Raw genomic sequence first — 17,292 nt, 5'->3', positions numbered from 1 at the left:
GCCTGCTTTTTCCCATAAACCCACAAAAAGACACATAGTGTTTTCTGATTAGCTAAAAAAGGGTGGGCGTTTTTTTTGTTGCTGTATATAAAGCCCAGGGCTGTCATAGAGACAGGTGTGATTTAATAGGACATTTTTCAATGTCACAGTATCTTTCAGGAACTTTTCAGGTCTTAAAAATAAATGTTAAAAAGGGTTCCCTTTCTGTCGGTCTCTCGACGTTGTGTCGAGCCGACAGATGGGGTTCGCTCTTGAGAACCTATCAACTTCTGACTAGTTTAGAAAAGGCCAATGAAATTGGCGAATGAAATTTGCATGCCGGACTCCGCCCCCGGATATCCGGGTATAAAAGGGAGACGGCGTGCTGCATTCATTCTCCTTTTGTTCTTCGGAGCCTTCACACTGATCGACTTCGAGACTTCAAACTCTACGCCGAATTACTGCTGGAATCTTACGAAGTGGTGCAGCGGACAGTCCCTTCCTGCAGCGACTTCCCCTGGGCATCTCGGCAGCGCCAGGAGTGTTCGAGTGTTTTTTTCTAAAAGAGCAAATTTCTCCAGCGTGGCATGTCCCGCTGTTCTCATGGGTGCAACACAATCATCGAGGAGGGGGACGGACACGGTGTCTGCTTCCAGTACGCTGGGGCAGACGTTGTGGATACGTCCTGCCCGCATTGCGGGCGGTTGACGATTCAGATGTTGCGTCACAGGTGGCTGTGTTCCCACGGGACTCAGCCACCACCTCGTTTGCTCCCCGTTCCGTGACGGCAGGACTACAGCCCTGCCGCCCGCTACGGCAAGCAGCAAGGGTGATATGAGGATTACTGTGAGCGTTAATCCGCCAGCCACTGGCTCACGGACCGTTCGCACCTCGTCTAGCTCGTCTGACCATTCCCCAGGAGACGGTCCCACCGTCTTGTTCCTCAACCACGTATTCGGACACGATGCTTGGTGATGAGATGTCTCTTGCAGCATCGGGGGGTGACGTACTGCCACCCGACTCCGACGATTCCTCGGGCTCCCTCCCTCGGGGGGTCGAGCCCAGGAAGAGGCGAGAGTCGAAATGTCAGCCATGCTTTCCCGGACCGCCGTGAGTATTGGGTTGCAGTGCCCGCACTGCCTCTCCCAGCGCTTGCGGCTGGTTACATGGTGCCTCTGGTTTTAGCGTGGCTCCAGGCCGCGCCCGCCCCCAGTGCCGTGTTTACCGGAAGTGCATGAAGAACTTAGTAAGACCTGGAACGCCCCTTTCCGGCACGTTCACGTCAAACAAGTTCTTTCACCCTCTCTTCCCTCGAGGGTGAGGCAGCTAGAGGATACGTCGATGTCCCCCAGGTGGAGCATGCCGCCGCGGTGCACTCTTGCCCGCAGGCGGCGGCCACCTGGGGGGCTCGACCTAGACTCCCATCCAAAGCATGGAGGGTCTCGGCATCTCCGGCATCGAGAGCTAACATTGCTGTGGGCCAAGCTGCCTCCTCTCTCCATGCTATGGCTCCTGCCAGGCCAAGGCGTTGAGAGAGCTCCACGAGGGTAAGACCAACCCAGCGCTTATGCAGGAACTCTGCGCCGCGACTCGGCCGCCTCGGCCGTCGAGTCCCGTGCACCATCTGCTTCCCAGCAGCCCTGGTCCTCTTCGACGCCCTCCAGCTCTGGCTCAGGCGGCCCCCCGGAAGGGACATCGAAGAGGAGACCATCGGTGTTGCTAGATCTGCGTACCCTGAACAGGCACCTACTCAAGCTGCCGTTCAGGATGCTTATGCAGAAGCACATCCTGGCGTCTACCAGATGCGAAGATTGGTTCATGGCAATCGACCTGAAGGACGCTTACTTTCATGTCTCGCTTTCGAGGGTTGGCATATCAGTACAGAGTCCTCCCTTTCGGTCTGTCCCTGTCCCCACGAGTCTTCACGAAGATCTGGGGAGCCGCCCTCACTCCCCTTGGTGAGAGAGGTGTGCGGGTACTAACTATCTCGACGACTGGCTCATCTGGGCACACTCACGAGATCTGTTGTGTACACACAGGGACCTAGTGCTCCGGCACCTATATCGGTTGGGACCACAGGTCAGCTGAGAAAAGAGCAAGCTCTCCCCTGTGCAGAGCATCCTCTTTCTCGGTATGGAACTCGACTCCTTCCCCATGACAGCGTGACTGACTTATAGTGCGGTCAGTCAGTGTTGAACTTCCTGAAGCACTTCAGGCAGTCAGCGGTCCCCCTGAAACAATTCAGAGGCTCCTGGGCTCATGGCATTCTCGGTGGGGGTGGTCCCCCTCGGGTTGATGCACATGCGACCGCCCCAACACTGGCTACAGAGTCAGGTTCCCTGGAGAGCGTGGCACACCGGCAGCAGGCGTATGGTCATCATGCCTCTCTGCTGACGCACCCCAACCCCCTGGTCTTCAATGACCTTTCTGGTGGACAGGATCCCCTTAGGGCAGCAAGGCACGTCGTGTGACGACGGTTGCCTCCCTGCAGGGGTGGGGTGTCGTGTGCAACGGGCACACAGTGTCGGGGCGGTGGACGAGCCCCTGCCTGCGTTGGCATATCAACTGCCTAGAGTTGTTGGCTGTGCTACTTGCACTGAAGAGGCTGCAGCCTCTCGTGCAGGGCGAGCACGTGCTGGTCCGGTCAGACAGCACAACTGCTATGGCGTATATCAATCGACAGGGTGGCATTCGCTCATGGCAGCTAACACAACTCGCCCGACGCCTCCTTCTGTGGAGTCAGCAGGTGATCAGCTCCCTGCAAGCCACACATATCCCAGGCGACCTGAACCAGACAGCCGACGTGCTCTCTCGTCAGTCGACGCCTCGCGGAGAGTGGCGACTCCATCCCCGCGCAGTCCGGCTCATATGGGAGCAGTTCGGCCAGGCACAGGAGGACCTGTTGCCTCCCCGGACTCCTCCCATTGCCCGCTTTGGTACTCCCTGACCGAGGGACCCCTCGGCACGGATACCTTAGCGCACAGCTGGCCGCAGGGTAAGCGGAAGTATGCCTTCCCCCCAGTGAGCCTCATTGCACAGGTCTTGTGCAAGGCCAGGGAAGAGGAGCATCAAGTGGTACTAGTTGCGCCCTATTGGCCCAACCGGACTTGGAACAACTCCCCCCTGGCCGATCCCCCTGGCAAAGGACCCCCTTTCCCAGGGGAAGGGGCACGTTATGGCATACCAGGCAGACCCCTGGAACTTCCATGTCTGGACGGGACGAGGAGATCCTGAGTGGCCCACCCCTGGCGGATGGGACACCACTCAGACTAGGGCCATGGCCAGTAGGCGGCTATACGCCCATAAGTGGCGCCTCTTCTCGTCCTGGTGCTCTTCTCGAAGAGAAGACCCACGGAGTTGCTCGATCGGGAACGTGCTGTCCCTTCCTCAAGAGAGACTGGAGAGTAACCTCTCCCCCCTCCACACTGGGAGTGTATGTAGCCGCTACGGCCGCTCATCACGACCCAGTTGCTGGGAAGCCTCTGGGACAGCACAACCTGGTCATTAGGTTCCTAAGGGGGCGCGAGAAGGCTACCACCTCATCCGCGCTCCGTACCTTCTTGCGACTTAGGTGGCGGGCCTCAAGAGGCCCCCCCCTTCGAGCCCCTCGGAGCTGCCGCTCTTTCTCACCTCACGACAAAGACGGCTCTCCTGATGGCGGTCACCTCCAAGAGGGTAAGGGACCTACAAGCACCCTCCGTGTCCACAGACTGCCTAGAACTCTGGCCCGGTGATTCTCACGTTATCCTGAGACCCCGGCCCGGTTACGTGCCCAAAGTTCCCACCACTCCCCCTAGAGACCAGGTGGTGAACCTGCAGGCGCTCCTCACCGGGGTGGAAGACCCAACCCCATCCGTGTTGTGTCCAATACGTGCGTTACGCCTCTACTTGGACCGCACGCAGAGCTTCAGAAGCTCTGAGCAGCTCTCGTCTGTTCGGGAGGTCAACAGAAGGGGAGGGCTGTCTCCAAACAGAGATGACGCACTGGATCGTGGATGCCGGCGCTATGGCATACCGATCTAAAGATCGCCCCTGCCCACACTCCTCATGGGCACTGGCTCAGGGCGCCTCTCTGGCAGACATCTGCAGAGCTGCGGGTTGGGCTACACCCAACACCTTCGCGAGGTTCTAATACCTATGCGTGGAACCGGTGTCAGCCCGCGTCCTGCAGGGCAACGTGTAGGACCGGCAGCCGGTAGGGCGTACGCCTGCGAAAGCCCTTCCCCCTTCCTCTAGGGGGATCAGCGGCTATTACGCCTCCCTTCTTTCCCCACTGGGTAAAGAACAGGCATTCCATCCATCATGAAGCACCCTCCTGGGGGCAGGCTGGGCAGAGCAGCCCTGCCTCCTTAGGCTGGGGAACAGTTGAGTTATCTACCACATAGCTCTAACCGGACCTAGTGCTCCAGATATGGTAACTCCCCCCCTGGGCGGTTCCGTCTGATGTATCCTCATGAATGGTTCCCACCTCGGCAACCCATGACCTCCCTAGGTGGATCTCCACCTTGCGGTTAACTCCTTCAGTCTGCACGTTTTCCCATGAGTTCTCCCCTGATGGTGAGATCATGTGGTGTCTGCACTAATTCCTCCCTATGGTAGGATGGTGCTCTCTGTAGCGTTTTTCCCCCAGGGGGAATAATGCTTACCCAGTGGCCCTTATGGTGCCAGGCGGCTTCTCGCTGTTAGAGAATCAAGGCCTCCGCCCGTGACGGCCGGTGGCAGGGGCTTCCCACCTTTTTCCCAAAAAGCACTGGGACCCCCTACCTCTCCACTGGATGGTTACAATTTCGCGCTGGCGCTTACGTCTGACTCGCCCAGGCCAGTCAGCGTCGCTCCGCTAGAGATTGTGACGCGGCACAGCGCTGTGGCGTTTTCCATAGGAACTTCATCTGTCGGCTCGACACAACGTCGAGAGACCGACAGAAAGGGAACGTCTTGGTTACGGATGTAACCTCAGTTCTCTGATGGAGGGAACGAGACGTTGTGTCCTTCTTGCCACAACGCTGGCTGCCCGCCGCAGTGGTCGAGGGATGCTCAGGCTCCTCAGACCAAAAGGTGAATGAATGCAGCACGCCGTCTCCCTTTTATACCCGGATATCCGGGGGCGGAGTCCGGCATGCAAATTTCATTCGCCAATTTCATTGGCCTTTTTTAAACTAGTCAGAAGTTGATAGGTTCTCAAGAGCGAACCCCATCTGTCGGCTCGACACAACGTCTCGTTCCCTCCATCAGGGAACTGAGGTTACATCCGTAACCAAGACGTTCTCTGCAGCGATGCCATAGAAAAAAAAATTTGGTTCCCCAAAGAACCTTTCAGCCATTTCATTCTTACCTTTCAATAGTCTGTAAAACCATGTTCATCTATAAAAAACCTTTTGTCCAACAGAAAGGCTCTGTGGATATTAAATGTTAAACTGCCTGACAAAGAACCTCTTAGAAACCTTTACTTTGTGTGGTACTTTGAGTGTAGTAGGGACATGTTATGCATGGTATTAGTAAAAACAAAAATGCTTACAGCACCTTTAACAGCATTAGTAAGCTATAAACACCAAAAATCTCTGGTTCGGGTGCTAGCTTGAGCAGAGCTTAGCCTGTTCTATCTGCTTGTGCTTTAGCTGTAGTAAGCAGTGAGACAGTTAGACAGACAGACGGGCAAGCCGAGCAGACAGGCTAAGCCATCACAAAAGCCTCGGTGTCAGCTGGAGGACAGATCATCATCTTTTCTTTTATTCAACTGAACACTACCCCCAGATTACGCTCCTTTATTTTTTCAAATGCACTGGCAGATATGTCGACTGTTTCTGAGCGCTGCTCTGTTCGACTCGGCCTGCGAGCGTGTTTCTGTATGTGTGTGCGGATTCCGGAAGATAGCGCCTCTGCCACTCTTGTCTTACATAAGTGCCGTAGAGGATGTCAGAACGGAGATAAAAATACAGGTTCAACCAGTCCGATGTCCCTGAGTCACGCAGAGCCAGAGGTGTGTTCGCAGTGCTGCAGAAAGATGCGTTTCGATGTGTGTGTGTGTGTGTCGCTGATACCTGCCATTTCAACACGGCACTTTAATGGCGTTATTAGCTAAGATGATGAAATGCCAGGCTTCTATTCTGATGTGTTTTTACTGGTAATGCTCTCCAGTCATTATCGCGGCCTTCTAATGCTAGTTCTTTCTCCTATAGGTGTCTGCTCATATTTATGTGGCCCTTTGACAGCTAAATCTGGAAGAAAACAACTGATAATAATCTTCAGGTGGATTTACTGTGTGGAGATCCAAATGCATTGTCAACGCCATGCAAAGCAAATGCAAAATTAATGTTTTACAATCTTCCTTGTAAGTAAATAGCTGTAAATAATTTATGCATATATGCTTAGTTTTACAAATACAAGACATTTAAATGATGCACAGACATTATACATATTGACAATACAACATCCATCCATAACAGGTAACACATGACATCATCATTTCCCCCAATAATAATAATAACAACAACAACAGTAAAATATCAATACATTCTATTTAAAACCTAATTCTATAACCCAAGATATACTAGGCCTTATGTATCCCTGCACACAACCTGTCTCTCATAGCAGTAACATCCTAAATTATTAATGGGGTAAAAATGGCGGTTAATGGGCAGCAGTCTCCTTACCATCTTTGGCTGTGTTAGCAGTCCCTTCTCAGCCCAGCCCTGGAGCTGCGGCAGGTCTGCCTGACGCCACTGAGTCTCTGTCGATCCCTACGGGAGGGGGGCAGGGTCAATATTGAAACATACTCATCTTCTCCATACCAAGCAAACACACCTGACGGTCTCCAGGCACACTAAAACACACAGGTGGCTTCGATTTGGAATGACACAGTTCAGAAAACAATTTCAGATGAATTTAGTTTTATTTATGCTAAGGCATCACATTGTGGAAATTGGCCCTGTAGGTGCATGCGGATGCTATAGAAAAAAATGTATTCGCTAACAAAATTTCTCTTGCTCCAGACCGTAGAAAAAAACCTGAACTAATTTTTGTAAAATAATAGAGAAACTGCAAGTCGTGGAAAAAAAGTGCAAGCTTTCGACTGCAGATTTAATATCATGGGTTTTTCCAACAAATCCAGCTTCGTAAACAAGACCTTAGAGTACCAACACCGAGACTGCCGCAATCACAGCTTGAGCCATGAAGCTAACAGCGAAAACAGCCAATTTAGGAAAAAAGGAAGACTCTAAGCGTGACCTTGCCGTTGGATGGATGGAAAAGAGAAGGGGTGTAATAGGAGGCATCCAGCACTACATGATGGAGGAGACACTTCTGATCAGATAGGGGAGGGCGGCAAGGGCTCTGTGTCCTCTGTAGATCTTTAAAACGTTCATGTAAGCGCCCAGGTGTCTGGATTTAGCAAAAAATAGACTGTCAGCAGAGGAAAGAGAGGAGAGAGGGATGGGGCGGGCAGGTGAATTGCTGACAGCTCTTGGGGTAGTGTTATCTGGGGCATGGGTCTATCATTCAAAAAAGAACCTAGTGGGATTTTTTTCTGTTTTAATCTTTAATGTGCCACCTTGGTTTTAGTTACAGTACAGTGAGGACCGCAGGGTGTAACATCACACTTTTATTGTTCTAGTGATGAAACATCAGTGTACATTTTGCTTTAAACTTGATTTTCATGTGTATTCTTGCTCTAGTGAAACAACATCTCCATGAACCAGTCCACATGCTGAATCGTTCAAAATGAGAACCGGGATGACACAGCCAACTGATGCATCAGATTTTTTGGTGAATCATTCACTGTAAGGTTTAGAAAATGCTCGCTGTTACTCTGGTAACAGAGGACAGATCAATGTCCGCAGGCGACAGCAGGGACAGGACAGACTATAAATGAATTCATCTTCTGTTTTCACTGACCTTTTCTCAAAGCTCACAGGAATCAAATATAGAATACACTGGAGAAAATAGCTTTTGTTCTATGCCATTTTCTCTTTCTTCCTCTACTTTCTATTTTCCTTTTGTTGACAAAACAAAACAACTTGTGCTATTGTTTGTCGCAATTAAACAACATAAACAAACATGTACAGTAGGTAAAAAATTTTTTTTATCATTATAATTTAAGCCAGGCGCGTAGTCGTAAGCTAATTTATATTTTATAGCTTTTCTCTTGATAAAATTACATCAATACATATTTTTTTTTCACACACACTAAATACTGAAGTTCAAAATGTTGCTGACGAAACTCTCCTTATGATGGTTATGTACACCTGCATTAAAATAGTTATGAAAAACAGAAATGATATAAGATACATCTCATACATGACTCCATCATACATGTAACAACAATGGCCATAGTAGAAAAACACAGTGGTCACCGCCATATCATAAAACAAAATCTCCCACGCTTCTCTGTTTTGCTCATGTAACACGCAATAAATCTGCCACTTCATGACGTTCGCAGACAAACAACCTCTACTTCACCCCATCCCGAACCAAACTGAATCCACGTTGGCATCTCACACAATCGTATCACACATCTTCACTGCATGTAATTGGCATCACAGAGATGCTGTTAAATTTGAGAGTGCCAGCCACAAAATGGAGGTCACCCTCAACAGCCTATATGTATGTTTGTATTTATATGTACATACCATATGTAAAACAAGATCAAGCATCATACAGTACATATATTTTATCTTGAGATGCGATTTCTCAAAAACGTATACTTAAAGATTTTTGTTTATTTATACCACAGGTACGTGTAGCCGGGGAATAACCTTTTCCTTCATTCATTTTTTTACTGCTTTACAGAAACAGCACGAGTCTAGAAAATAGCCTTGGACTAAATCCCTTAAAATAATTCTCACTTTGATAAATAAACACATTTCGAGTTAACAGAAGCTCCAGGCGGTGGGTACAATTCTCCTAAACGTTCGCAGAGGTCGCTGCATTAGCCCGAGACTCCAAACCTCTGGTGCACTGAACTGCCAGAGGGGATGTGCGCTGTCAGAACCCATTCAGGTACGCAGCTTCATACATTTCTTGTATCTTAACGTGAGGTCAGTAAAGCTCTCTGTGTGTATTGATTTTTATTTTTCTCTCCCCGTGTTTTGCGTAGGCTCTCCTCCTCTGTGGGACACCTCCTCCAGAGCCCCGGGGTCATGCTGCCACTCCTGCAGATCAATCAGGGCAGTAATGTGGGACGGCATGCGCCGAGACTGCTTCGCTCCATCACCATCGATCGGCATCTACTTTACCAAATAGATTTTTTCTTCTCCACCCTCCCTTGCTTTTCGCATCGAGTACCTCTCTGACTCTCCCTCTGAGGGACTTGGAATAATAAATGCCTCGGTATAAAAGCAATTTTTCATTTAACTTTTGCTTGACACATTTTCCTCTTCTCTCTGTATATGAAGTCCGGTCTTATGTTGCACAGGATCGATAGAAGATGGTTCTCCGTATTTCTCCGCATCTCTCCCCTGGGTGTTGATGATGGGTCTGGTTCAGCCAAGATGGTAGCGGGTAGCAGAGGACCACACCCTGATTACATTACAGTGAACTTCATTAAATCAGCAACGATGGCTTCTGTTCATTTGGCCCACGGCTCATGTTCTGTCTCTGTGTCTGTTTTGCAGAGATGGGTTCCATGCTCCTGTCTGAGAGTCCAATGAATATCTCTGAGGAATCTGTGACCTTTTGGCGTTCAAAGGCGGGATTCGCTTCCTGGGGTGAGGTAGGGTGACTAAATAATGACAGCTCTGTACAGTAATAGATGAGGTTGAATGCAGGTCATTGCAGAAATATAAACAACTGGATGCTGAAAGCCGTTTTGCAGGTCTCTGATGTGTGAGCAGTTACTGATCACTTTAAATGCACTCAGTGTTTGCTTTTGCTTTTGTTGCGCTGCCCAATATAACAGTCACCTTTGTCGTCTTTTTGCATTATGCAAAAGAAAGATTTTTTCGCATTGTAGAAATGTGTTATTTACAGTCAAGCATAATACATAAGGGAGAAAGTGTCCAGCCATAGGGGCAATATTAAAATAATATGAGCAGCTAGAATAAAACAGCTTTTATAAAGCTACTGGTAGAACTGAAATCTCCATTTGCAGTCAATTTAGCATTTTTTCAAATGTTCTATTCATTTCCTTCAGGTGTACAAATAGTTCACTGCACCTTTACTATTGACTTACAATTACTGTATTTTGTGGCAAACTATGCAGCTTTTTATACGGTACAGTAGCTACACAATTGACCACGATGACCAAATTGAAATCAATTTAGCTTGTGAAAAAAAAAATCAATTTTCTCACTAAAATGACTGAATGATGGAGTGATGATTGATTGTCTGAGAGTTTAATAGCTGGAAACCATTATCAGAGAATTTAATTAATAAAAAAACATTTGGTGTGGAAAGGCAGGATAGGTATTGCCACAGTAAACACTTCAGATGTTAATTCCATGTAAAAATCATGTAAGGGATAAAAGAAATGGGAGAAGAAATGTAATGACTGGAAAAGCTGAAGGGCAGGAGAGGGAAGGATGCATGTTGAGAACGGCAGGATCGGTGACAAGCGGCGTGTTTTTCCTTTGGGCGATGGGTCTGGTGGAACACCTGCGTCTCTCCCTTCCCTCTCTGTTCAAATCTCACACCACTGACCTCATCAACTGACCCCACTCTCTTTCTCTGTCTGTCGCTCTCTCTATCCATCATAACTCCTTTGCCGTTCCTCTCTCTATCTCTCTCTCTAGACGAATGGCTGTATTTTCTCTCAGTGCGTGGGATCTCCTTGGCCTTAAATTAACCTCTCTCGCAGATCTTCTGTGGAGACGAATTAGCGCCCAACATGACAGTGCGGCTAATGTGTTGGTGAGGGTTCAGCTGAGTTTTCAAATAAAGGCAAAGAGCTTAAACGCAGTGCTGATGAACCGCTGTGCACAATGTTTTCGTTTGTGCCTCGTGCTGATGAAGGTACTGGAACGTTACGTAATACGTGGATTTTATCCTGCAGTCACGATAATAACGCTGGATGTACGTGTGCATTATGGGCAATCCACTATCTGGTCCATGCTGTCGAGGGACCGCTGGCTCCGTTAGCCGCTGGTAGCAGCCCAGCTCACTGCCAAGGCGAGCAGAAAATTGGTGAGCGTCTTGATTCAGGGATGACACTTGAATTTGTGTGGCTCCAGTGACCAGCGCTTTCCTCCGGCTCCTGATGGAAATTTGAGAGAGGTTGGCGCGTTGCCTGTTCCGGCAGCCCACAGGACTCGCCTCCTCCGGGCAGTATGGAATAAGCAGCCTCCTGGGCCTATCTTTACTCGTGCACACACATCCAGTGGCGCGTCACTGATGATATGTTCCAGCCGTTGCCCATCCATGTGATAGCTTCTATATACACAAGCACTGCTTGTGCTGTAGAGAGGCCTTAAATGCCTCAATCATTCATTATCGTATGCAAGTCTCTTGTGCTATATCAAAACAGACATATTGTGAGACGAATTTGTGGATGTGTCTTTAAAATCGTGTCGATCTGTATTACGAAACGCAGTTCATACGCATGGCGAGACGGCGGAGTTCTCCGGATGGACGCGTGTACTGTCCTTGTCTGTCATCTAGCTTTAGACCTCATGCTGATTGTCAGTGACAGGCTCAGAGATTCACTGCCCAACCCCACACACTCTTTCTCTTTCATATACCCTTCTGCTCTTTCTCTCGCGCTAACCTCTACACATACATATTACAGACATTTTACTACTTCCTCCCCCCATTAAGGGAATTCTCTGCATTAAAATAAAGGTGACCTTGCAGTGGCTGCATGCTGGCATCTCTGTGCTACAAGGTGCATGTGGAGTCCGCTCCTCTCTCAAGGTTGTGCATGCAATATGGCAATAGCTCACACAAGCCTGAGATGTTTTGCTGGTCTTAGCTGGTCTTTCAGCTATTTAGTCGGTTAAAAACGTACCCATGAAAAACATCCTACCCTACCAGCTGAGACCAGCAACCTCGCTCGTGCACTTTTCACCGCGTATATATGTTTGCATTGTTCAGTCTCTCTCTCTCTAGTGTAATTGCGAGTATGTGGTTTCCTTTTACTCTCTGCATGCAGTATGCCAGGCTGTGTCAGCTCCAGGTGGGGCTTTGACATGGCTGTGGGTAGCTGGCAGGTGGCAGAATAGTGCCGCACCTGTGCTAGGAACAGAGAGGAAACGCAACCTTGTTCGTCCCCGCCCTGAAAACTATGCATACTGCGCACCCCTGAACCTCTCTAGCTAACAAGCTTCTTTACCTCTGATAACTAATCACACTGAGACCATATAGATGAGTTTTAAAGCTGCGCTTGGGAGTCCTTGGTGAGTATTGCAGTGAGTTTGGAGAGCTGGTAAAATGAGGATGAATGGTGTTGCATTACGGGGAGTGTGAAACCCAGCAAAAGACCTTACAATATATATTTGTCTTTTAATTATTTTCTCTGTTTGAGCTTGTCATGCCGTATTTGCTCATTATAGAGAAACATTAAAAGCTGTACGAATAGCCTGAAAGTAGATGTGTGAGTGTGTGTGTGTTTGTTTGTGAGGGGAGGCGAATGGAGACGGCTAACTACAGTTTCATGTTCTTGAGAAGATGAGGTGGGCTTCTGTACACACATAAACACACTGAGCTTTCTTTCTTAACACTGCACACACATGAGCTCTGGTTAATCCAATCTCAGCCTCCTCATCTTCCTGCAGCTGCTTTCTCACAGTTCCTTGCTTTCCTTCAGTGCTCCCTTTTCCCCAAAACACCTTCTTTCCCTATTTTATCTACCAACACTGCACACAGTTCCACCTCCTTCTCATTCCCCAGTGGTCTTTTGGTTTCCCCTACCATCCATGCTTGTTTTTTTCTTCACCAATATTGCTTTCTTTGCACCAAAAAACAGCCAGATTATCTTCCTCTTCCTTTTCAAGAACTACATGGATATGAAATACAATCCTTTATATAGGGATGCGCTGTATATCAATGACCATTTTGATACTGAACAGAACAAATATTTTTAAATATTTTAAAACATCGCTGCTGTCCTTCTGAAACCTTGTATCTCCATATATTGTTGTGACAAATCATTATTATTAGTCACCCTTTAAGTTTGATATTGGGTTTTGCAAATATCAAATCAATAAAACGTATTAAAAAGTGCTTGTCAACTTTGACAGCACAGTATTTAATCATTTAAGAAAGTACAGTTTTTTCAATTTCCTGAAAAACTCTGAATTTGGACATCCAAGGTTTTGGAAGGACAGCAACAATATATTTTTATAATGTGAACATAATATGATATAATATAGTATGAATATTTTTTAAATTATGGCCATCAGTCTAAACTGGCTGATATTTCGTCCATATATCATTTTTCTTTTAATTTAAAATTCTATTCTGCTGTGCATCATAATGTTTGGATGACTGATTTAAAGCATGTAAAGTTTAATATTAAAGCTTTATTGTAAACACTGCTATTTTAAGACTGCACAAAAAGTATATAGATTAACAATGTTATGACTTTTTTATTTTATTACCTATAACAAAAATAACATTGACTGTCGGCATTGGCCAAAACGTCTATATCAGTGCATCCCTGCCATTGACCTAACAAAACAACCGACATCGAACCTCGAGCACATCCTTCTTCTCAAGGCCACCATTCTATTAATGATATGATGTCCACAGCTGGAAGAAAAACATCGCATTGCATGAATTCAGTGTATTAACATCTGCACTTGAACTCATAAAGTAGCTGCGAAACAGCATCCCCACAGCATCGGCTTTAATACCCATACAAACATATGTACTTCACAAATGTATTTAATAATCAATTATTTTGCAACTGTTTGGTTATATAGTAAAGTGATAAACTTCGCCGTCATCTCGTTTTGCAAATCAGCAGTGACCTCAAAGCTGTGTCAACACATCTGTGTCTTTATTTCTAGGGACATGAAATCAAGATGTGTGCAGCAGCTAGGGAGACGGGGACTTCATGTAGTCCTGCAGCTGGTTAGATGAAATCTCTGCAGAATATCAACGAAAGCAGCAAATGTGATGTGCATCCAAAAGAGCAGATTAATCTTCAAATGCTGCTGTACACTGTAATTGAAAATGCCTATAGGGGGTCATCTATGCTCATATAGAATGTTCCAGAAAATATATAGTTATCCTCAAAGAAATCAAATGAACGAGGGTTCACTCATGATCGTGCCTAATGTGTGCGAATACTTCTTTGGAGCTTTTGATAGTTGTAAGCGATCTGTTCATGCCTGAAATATATAGCAGGGTTTGTCAGACGTGCTTTTGCTAACTGATTGAAGGCTGATGTAGGCTTAATTGAATAAATGCTTGGCTTCGTTAAAGCTGTAGCGGCTGTTTGTATAAGGGAAGACCTTTGCTCCTGGACGAGACAGCAACTTCTGCTAAAGGTCTGCTCTCACCTCTAATAAGCCTAACTCCTCTTGACAGCGAGATAACAATATCCACAACCAAAGCGCATCTACAGGGGCAAGATTTCACGCAAAGCAATCCCTTCATGAAATGCCAACGGCTGTATCTATGGTTACTGTTGTGGGGAAGATGGTTTTTGCAGGTCACCCCACTTGCCCTTTCTAAGTCGGGTTTCATTGCGGGGGCCGCCGTGATTTGCAAACTCAGTAACCCTTCACTTCTCTGACCTCTGACCTTTGGGCACTGATATTCAGAGAGCGGAACTGTCTTTGACATTTACCTGTGATCTCTTATCTAATTTCTTCTTTTCATTTTTCTTTCTTCTCAACAAAGCAAAAGACACAAATAGCATCTATCTGCCAACATTAAACCACATTATATAATGTTTTAAATGCACCAATCATTTCAGTCTCAAATGTTTCAGTTTTGAAGGTTTATATTTCAGCGTGATTGCGTGAGGCAAGCCTCCGTAGTGCGAGGGACCTTGAAACGTCCTTTAGCGTCACAGGAGGCGGGTCAGTTAATTGGCTAATGGGCAGGAGAGAAAAAGAAACTGTTTCTGCAATAGCAGGAGCAAAGACTCGCCGGCTGCTGCTGTCTTTTCCTGGGGTGCAAAATGTAGATCAGAGAAATGTGCAGTTTGTGCACAGTCTCGGGAGAACCTGCCACTCAAATCCAAACGTCTGTATGAATACCAAAGCACACAGGCGGAGAGAGAAAAAAAAAGAGGAAGGGAGGGGGAGAGAGTAGAAGGAAGGATACAAAGAAAGTGGGATGGAGGATGAGGGAAGTCGAAAACTTGAATGATAGGGGATGAGAGCCAGCGTCAAAGAAATGGGGAAAAAGAGAGAAATCGCCATTTTCTTCTTTCACCTGGTCAACTCTAAAACCATCACTATTTTCAATGTTGTTTCTGGCAAACATGGTGTATACAGAACGTGTCTCTGAAGATCCATCTGTCAGTGTGCTGGAGCATCGTGTTGTGTGTGCTGTGTGTATATTCGCCTGATTATCGTCTGTCTGTGAGCGGCACTTTGAATTTGCGCCAGAGGAATTATTATGCTTGCGCTCGTGAAGGCTGATCCCTGAACAGCTCTCTCCTTCGAGATCTCTCCTTAGCTTTCTTCAAGGAAAATGAGGATGAATCAAACCGAGAAATCACTGTGGACGCCTATTAAAATTTTACTCAGCCGTTTTGTCGGCATTCATGTAAATTTAGCTTTGACACAATGAAAGATCTTACTTCATTGCAAAAGTATATCATTGCAAAAGCATAATTCTTCAAGGCATATTATTTAATCATAGCTAAGCGTTTTTATTACATGAAGCAGAAATACAACATTTTTAAAGTGAAATTGTTTTAAAGTATTTTTAACTTTACTGACAATTTTATTGCTCGCATGTTGCTAAGCTCAGGAGACTTATTGGAGAGCTCAGTTATGTTTAGCATGACAAATTTGAATCTTTATTTTGTTATAGTTAATATATTTTAAGAAACAAATGAATGAAATGCAGTGCAAGCTGTAAAATTGTTAACAGCATAGACATCTAATGATTTAATCTAGAAAGATCGTTGGAAATGGTTTAGCACATATTTAAATATCTCACTCTGCTTGCAGATTTTGGTATCTTGGCAAATGTAAGCACAATTTGTTGTCGGTTATGATCTTGAATTGCTACAGAAGACATGTCAGATGTCTAAAGACCATTTGTCAGGCAGATTTAAAAAAGCACAAGTCTTCTAGCCATATACAGCATGGAAAATCTAGATATTGTATGCCACTTGTATCTGAACATTTCTCAGATACATTTTAATCCGTGCAAGATCAAAATTTACATTGTAGGTTCCTTCTTATTGTTCCTATTAAGACTCAGGGTAAAAGTCTCCCTAAAGTGATGTGATCGCAAATATAGAATGTGATGAAAGCTCGTATTAGCTGCTGAAATCTTCTCGGAGTTATTTAAGTCTGAATGTGAGACGCGTCTAATAAGCACATACTGCCTTCACCTGTCATGTGCTCTATCCCCCCTAGAGCTGGATGTTCAGTTACCTCAGTAACTCTCAAGGCATTTGCTCTAATCAGTTGGCAGAGTGAGACTCATTCAGTAATTACATTCGGAGGTTACATTTGTGCTCTAAATCTGTCAGAGCCATTGAAAACGATTATGTATCAGGATACTTTTTCAAATCGGAATGAAGAGCATAGCAAATAGATTACAGACTGCTGTTTACTCTTTTAACAACGTCAAGTCGAAATAGCAACGAGAGCATAAAGACTTAGAATCACAGCCAATTCCAAATGTCACTTTTCAGACTACAGTAAAGGCTAATGTTACACTATTTGGTGTATTTATGAAAGACGGGAAATAAATCCTGTGAATCCTGTTTTATGCGGTTGCATATCTTATGTTCATTCTATTTTGTAGAAATGATTTCATACTCATCATTGCCTGTCCTGTCTGGCTTTCTTTCACAGGCCACTTGTGTGTATTTCTTGTGTCCCATAGTATCTGATGTCATGTCAGTCATTTAGTGTTTCTACTACCGTTCAGACTAAAGAGCTGAAGAATGTGTTTTGTTAAGGACTGCTATTATCAGACTGAAAATCAAGATGAATCCAGAAATCTACTTACTATGTAGTAATTTTCTGTAGTTTTATGAAGTAACTTGATTTGCATCAAAAATCGCAATTTAGGAAGTTGGTCCAGGTTGGTCTAAGATCTTGAATGATGTTTCATCAGCTCAGAAAATGTCCTCCAACCTTTCAGTCATAACGATATACGTTTCAATAACAAAGTTAAAATGTCTTTATATAGAAACACAATACTAAAATTGCCTATGCTGCTTATCTGAGAACGATGTGCCTAAAA

General features: G+C 46.0%; 1 protein-coding gene across 7 annotated transcripts in view; it reads right to left on the bottom strand.

Annotated features, from left to right (window-relative positions):
* Nucleotides 1–17,292, bottom strand: part of elavl4 (ELAV like neuron-specific RNA binding protein 4) — an 83,279-nt gene that overhangs the window by 44,827 nt on the left and 21,160 nt on the right. For all 7 annotated transcript variants that reach the window (XM_057355980.1, XM_057355979.1, XM_057355977.1 and 4 more), the window contains one exon: nt 6,630–6,716. In XM_057355980.1, coding sequence (XP_057211963.1) covers nt 6,630–6,716 — 87 coding nt within the window. The remainder of the gene's footprint in view (nt 1–6,629; nt 6,717–17,292) is intronic.

This window comes from Triplophysa rosa, linkage group LG17, assembly GCF_024868665.1.
Source record: "Triplophysa rosa linkage group LG17, Trosa_1v2, whole genome shotgun sequence".
Lineage (NCBI taxonomy): Eukaryota > Metazoa > Chordata > Actinopteri > Cypriniformes > Nemacheilidae > Triplophysa > Triplophysa rosa.
This window is presented reverse-complemented; position numbering and strand designations above follow the sequence as displayed.